Source organism: Anomaloglossus baeobatrachus, chromosome 4 (assembly GCF_048569485.1).
Source record: "Anomaloglossus baeobatrachus isolate aAnoBae1 chromosome 4, aAnoBae1.hap1, whole genome shotgun sequence".
Lineage (NCBI taxonomy): Eukaryota > Metazoa > Chordata > Amphibia > Anura > Aromobatidae > Anomaloglossus > Anomaloglossus baeobatrachus.
Genome location: NC_134356.1, coordinates 576,210,523 through 576,216,522, shown reverse-complemented (window position 1 = coordinate 576,216,522; position 6,000 = coordinate 576,210,523). Strand labels below are relative to the sequence as shown.

The 6,000-nt window shown below is 42.4% G+C and overlaps 1 protein-coding gene across 1 annotated transcript in view; it reads right to left on the bottom strand.

Annotated features, from left to right (window-relative positions):
• Positions 1-1,856: 1,856 nt before the first annotated feature.
• The window catches only part of MINAR1 (membrane integral NOTCH2 associated receptor 1), a 171,682-nt gene continuing 167,538 nt past the window's right edge, over positions 1,857-6,000 (bottom strand). Inside the window, exon 4 of the mRNA XM_075346107.1 lies at positions 1,857-3,358. Coding sequence (XP_075202222.1) covers positions 3,161-3,358 — 198 coding nt within the window. The 3' untranslated portion in view covers positions 1,857-3,160. The remainder of the gene's footprint in view (positions 3,359-6,000) is intronic.

Genomic DNA, 6,000 nt, shown 5'->3' with positions numbered 1-6,000 from the left:
CCCGCCCACCTCCTTCCTTCCTCATAGCGGCCGGGAGGCAGGTAAGGAGAGGTTCCTCGTTCCTGCGGCGTAACACATAGCGATGTGTGCTGCCGCAGGAGCGACGAACTACATCGTTACTGCTGCAGTAACGATAATCGAGAATGGATTTTGCACGTTTTTGCAACGATGCAAAATCGCTCATCGGTGTCACACGCTGAAACATCGCTAATGTGGCCGGATGTGCGTCACAAATTCCGTGACCCCAACGACTCCGCATTAGCGATGTCGCAGCATGTAAAGCCCCCTTAAGTCACTGTGTAGTGAGCGCCAACTAATCACAGGACCGTCAGTCACCAGTGTTATAATTGGTTAAGATTTATGGGTTTTTTTCTTTATACAGATTGTAATATTAAAAAAAAAATTGCCAACAATTTTTAAAAAATACATTTAACATAAACACCTGATTTAAATTACATTTCTGATCACACATTCCCTTTAACTACACTGTTTTTGATAGACAAACTATGGAAGAAAATTCCCTGGACATTTTTTGATAATGTTGTCCGACCTCTTGGGTGCCACGGTAGTCGTGAATTCGGCCAACGTGATCTGGGAATCCTCTCTTCTGGGGCTCTAAAGCAACGACATTGGCTGCCTCTATGGTACATACATCTTGAGATGAAGATTGAGATTTGTCTAATACAGACTAGAAAGTCATTTTGTGACACTTATTACATTCGTGACATTTTCGATGAAGATACAACAAGACACAAATAATTAATTTCAATTATTTTTAATGAAATAACACTTTCCTCTTACTTTCTTCTTGTCCATAGATATTACACAATTTAATCTTTATAAATTTGCTGATGATTACAAGTATCGCTTATTTGGTCTTTCTGATTTTGTTTTTATTTTTTTTATTTATAGACCAGAAAGATATCTAACTTAGCCCAATACATAGCCTATCGGAGATGCCTGGCCTAGAGGACGTGGCTCTTTAATATTAAATATTATGTTTCTGTATATAATATAGATTTCATGCTAATAGTAGTATTGAGTACAATGCATATTCTTTTACATTCACATTATACAATATATATATCTATGTAATATAGGTAACATTTCTCAATATCTTTGCTCTTGTAAATAATCTGACATTTTTATCTGCAGATTTTTAGGAGTAAGAAAATAGCTTGCCCTTTTAATACAGGTTGAGTCTATGCTGCTTTTAATGTATTATGAGGAGGGAAAAATCCCACCTTGGATTTTTATGCATAATTGGAACCACCTGGATATTTCCTGAAACAGCGCCTCTCCTGACCACTGGCAGGGTCTGGTATTGGTGCTCATCATTGGAATGGGAATGAACTATAAAGGGAGACACTGCCAACTGACAGGAGTGATACTGTTTTTCAAGAAAAATAGCAGCTTTTTTTTATTATGGACAACCCCTTTAAGAATCAGTCACTGACTTAAAAAAGGATCTATAGTTTCTAACAAAGACACAAAGTGACATAGATGAAAATATAAGACTTTTCTCAAATACATACTGTATCATTAACAAACTAGAAGATTTCCCTTATTATCTCTAAGAGACAGGTATTAGTTTGATGCCCTTGTATATTATACATCCCAGATAAAGGAGGAGAAGAAATATGCAGCTGCTTTTAAAGGGTTAATCTGTAAGACCAGAACATAGGGCCGTTTCACACATCCGGCATTTCGCCGGATTACCGGATCCGTCACACTCTAGTACAGTGTAATACAGTACAATGGCATCGCGGCAACCTCCGGTCACATGCTGTCATGTGACCGGAGCATGTGACCGGAGCTTGCCGCGATGCCATTGTACTGTATTACACTGTACTGGAGTGTGCTGGATCTGGTAATCCGGTGAAATGCCGGATGTGTGAAACGGCCCATAGCTGATTCCCGATGATCTGAGTCTATAACTACATACACACCCAGCCCATAGCAGACACACTGGGGATATTACAGAGGTTTTACCTCTTTGTTTCTTCTAGCCTCCTTATCTCCCTGATGTTCCATTATACATATAAATCCATCGTGCTTTATATACCAATACATTCAATAGGAAACAAGATAATAGCACAGTTCTCCATTCTGTTTACATGCAGCCTCCACCCACATGATGGTATATATTCCAGCTCAGAAGCAGGAAGTCTCACACAGCTGACAATATAGTGAGACAGTAGAGAGCCGACTCCAGCCTTCTTCTTTTAAGATGTCAGAGGTTTAATCACTAAATTAGTAAGGACATTTTTTACTTTTCATAATTTAAAATATTTGAGAAAAGTGTTATATTTCTCCTTGTACCTTTTTCCCAGACGTTTACCGGTTCTCTTTAAAGGTCTATGTTAAGGAAGAAAAAGGGAATCAATATATACCTACCTGTATAAATGTCAACTTTGCACGTTACAGTTTTGAAGACACATTCTTCCACTGTCGTCACTAAATAACAATCATGCTTATCCTAACTAGGCTGGTTTCACACCAGGGAGTGACAACTTTGAGTCCATTAACTTCATATGCAGGTATTGAGAGCTCATTGATGGTACCATATATGGGTCACCATGGTTCTGAACTTCTCCGACAATACCATGTAAGAGGCAAATTATCCTAATCGATAAATAAAAAAATAATGTAATGCTAAAAGCAAGAATTGCTGTCAATGTATCCAAGAAAGGCACGAAAGATGGAATGATTGTGTATTGCTGTTCGGTCGATGCTGCATCACATCTTTGGCTGTTCTCTGTGTCCTCTAAATGTCTCGTTCCTTTTCTCCCTTATGCAGATGAATGCTGAATTCACATCTTTGAGGTCTGTGCATGTGTTAGCTTGATATGTCTTCTTTGTGGTGGCTTTTATAGCGAGTGATGACTGTCCAAGAGGATCTCTCTAGAGGGAGGAGGATTTATAGTCTCTATAATTCATTTATATAAACTGCAAGAGGGTTCATGCCATAGTGTAATTCCTACTCCTTTCATCCGAGTTCATAGAAAATGCTAGCATCATACTTGTAATGACACATTGTGAGTGTCCAATATATTGTTCTGTATCTTTTAGTTTATTTGTTTCACTGCCTTCATTATCCATTCCTGGTCACTATACAGAATAAATCAGGAATGCAAGATGAGCAGTCTGTTTTTAGGGATTAGGACTTCATGGTGCAAATGGGTACCACAATCACTAGTATTACCGTACAGGCAGCTGCGGTGATGAGTGCCGCCATCTTACAGACCTTGGCTCGCCGGAACTCTGCTTCCTTTCTTTTCAGCAAAGAGTCGTAACCCGGAGTGTAGATATCTTCCATCCAAAACTCCAGATTATTTGGGTTCAAGGATTCCTGAGTCTGTAAGAAAAAAGAAAACACACTTGAACCCAATTGTAAAGGCTCAGATCTTACTGTGATGTATGACATTCTGATTGTAAATTGCATCTACATCTGGTTTTAATTTTGAGTTTCAGAAATTTACTGCAGATGTAATTTTTTCCTATAGCTATGTTCCCATACACACTCAGTGTTTGGTATCTATACTTATACCCATTCTTAAGCGGGCTTTACACGCTACAATATATCTAACGAGATGTCGGCGGGGTCACGTTATAAGTGACGCACATCCGGCATCGTTAGTGATATCGTAGCGTGTGACAGCTATGAACGAGCAGAAATACTCCCCTTCTCGTTCATGGTTGACACATCGCTCATTTTCTAAAAATCGAACGTCCTGTTGTTCAATGTTACCGAGGCAGCACACATCTCTCCGTGTGACACCCCGGGAACGATGACCACAGCTTACCTGCGGCCGCTGCCAATGCGGAAGGAAGGAGGTGGGCGGGATGTTTACGTCCCGCTCATCTCCGCCCCTCCGCTTCTATTGGGCGGCCGCTGTGTGACGTCGCTGTAACGCCGAACGTCCCTCCCCCTTCAGGAAGTGGATGTTCGCTGCCCACAGCGAGGTCGTTTGCAAGGTAAGTACGTATGACGGGGGTTTACAACATTGTGCGACACGGGCAAGAAATTGCCCGTGCCGCACAAACGATGGGGGCAGGTGCGATCACAAATGTGACCGCACGACTAATTGTAACGTGTAAAGCAGCCTTAACATGCTTCCCTTTTTGGTTGTGCTTTAGGGCTCATTCAATTTCAGACATCAGTTTTTCCTGTATAAATTCTATCTGGGTTTTTCACAGATAGAATTCGCACATTATGTGTCTGTTCACATGTTCATGCATTTTTTTGGACTGAATCGTCCTCACAAAATCATGGAGACATATCCAATTTTGAACCGAATTTCGAATCAGTCTCACAAATGCAAATCTATGGGTCCATGAAAAGATCGGACAGCACTCAGATGCCATTTGTGTCCTCTCTTTCTTAGGCCTGTTTCGCATGTCAGTGAACAACAGACGTTTTTCACTGACGTGTTAAAAACTCATATGTCCCTCCATGTGCTCTGATTGACGGCACACGTGGGTTGTCCATGTGCAATCCGTGAATGGTGCTCCATGCTCCGTGATTGCACATGGCGATATACTCAGATGTCCTTGCTCCTGATGTCCGTGGTGCTGAACTCTCTGGGTCTGCTGCATCCGGTCACTGTGTCTCTCACGTCTGCAGCTACTCCCGGGTCAGCTGTGGCTGCATAACTGAATATGCATGCCAGTAATGCGCCGGCCAGGAAGAAGCAGAGGGCAGCTGTCGAACACAGCGTCGCTGCAGAAGGTGAGTTTAAAAAGCTTTTTATTTTCAATGTCAGTGTTTTTCTGGTATGTGTTTCACGGATCACACCATAGTGTGGTCCGTGGGACATCAGTATTGCCAGAAAAAAACAGACATGTCTTCATGTGGCAATCATGGACACACGTGTACGCCACACAGAGAAACAGTCAGTGAAGAATCACTGATATGTGCCCAGACCCATTGATTATAATATGTCTGCGTATGTCAGTGATTCTGGTACGTATAAAAACTGTTACATGCGTACCAGAATCACTGACGTGTGAAAAAGGCCTTATGGAGTGTTTGATAGGAGAAGCTGGCGAAACCTCCAACATCAACATTTTTCACATGAGAAAATGTGATGAAACTCTTAACATTAAAAACTGACACTTTTACCAAACTCAGAAGCAAATCTGATCCAACCGATTTATGCATATGAGAAAAATTACTGATGGCCTAATGAGCTTCAAGTCTATTGTTTTTATATAAATTCAAGGTAAATGTCAGGAGTATTGTTAGGCCCTTTGGAACCAGCTTTTGTCAAAAAGTATCCTTTTGTAGGATGCAGAGGTATATGAGGGGTGAGTGGGGCATTTTCCCCAGGAAAAACTGACAGGGGAGCAGTTGGGCCCCCTGATGCTACAGTAGGTCCAAGGTGTCTCCCCAGCGTCTGCATTTTGCTGCCCCCTGGAATAGTATTCGGCTCTTCTTTGAGACGGCTGTCAAGCTGGCAGCCAGTTCAGAGAAAGTGCAGTGTGCCAGCTCCTAGCGATCAATTGTACTAGCACCTCTCAGATGTGAGTACAATTGAAGCTAGAGCGACATCAGCAGTATGATCAGGTCATCTGATCACGCTTCCGACGTCACTCGCAGAGGCACAGACAGCATTGCTGGTTAGTGCTCCAGTGGAGCTGAAGACACCAAAAATGTATTGCAATTGGGGGAAAGGGAGTATTTGAAAACACAGCTTAGGGAGCGAGAGGGGATGGGTGCTGACACAGAAAAAGGAGCAAATAAAGAGTGGGGGGGAATTTGAGGCTACAGTTTGGAAAGCAAGAAAGGAGGTGGGAGCAGACAGTCTGGCGAGTGAGGGGCTGGGTGCAGAGAGAGTATGGCGGGCAAGTTGGGGATGGGTGCAGACACAGTATTGGGAGCAAGGGGGATGTATCAGGAAACAGTATGAGGGTATGTGGGCAAAGTATGGAGAGTAAGGGGGATGGGATTGGTGCAGATACAGTATGGGGAGCAGTGGGGTGTGTGAGGATACAGTA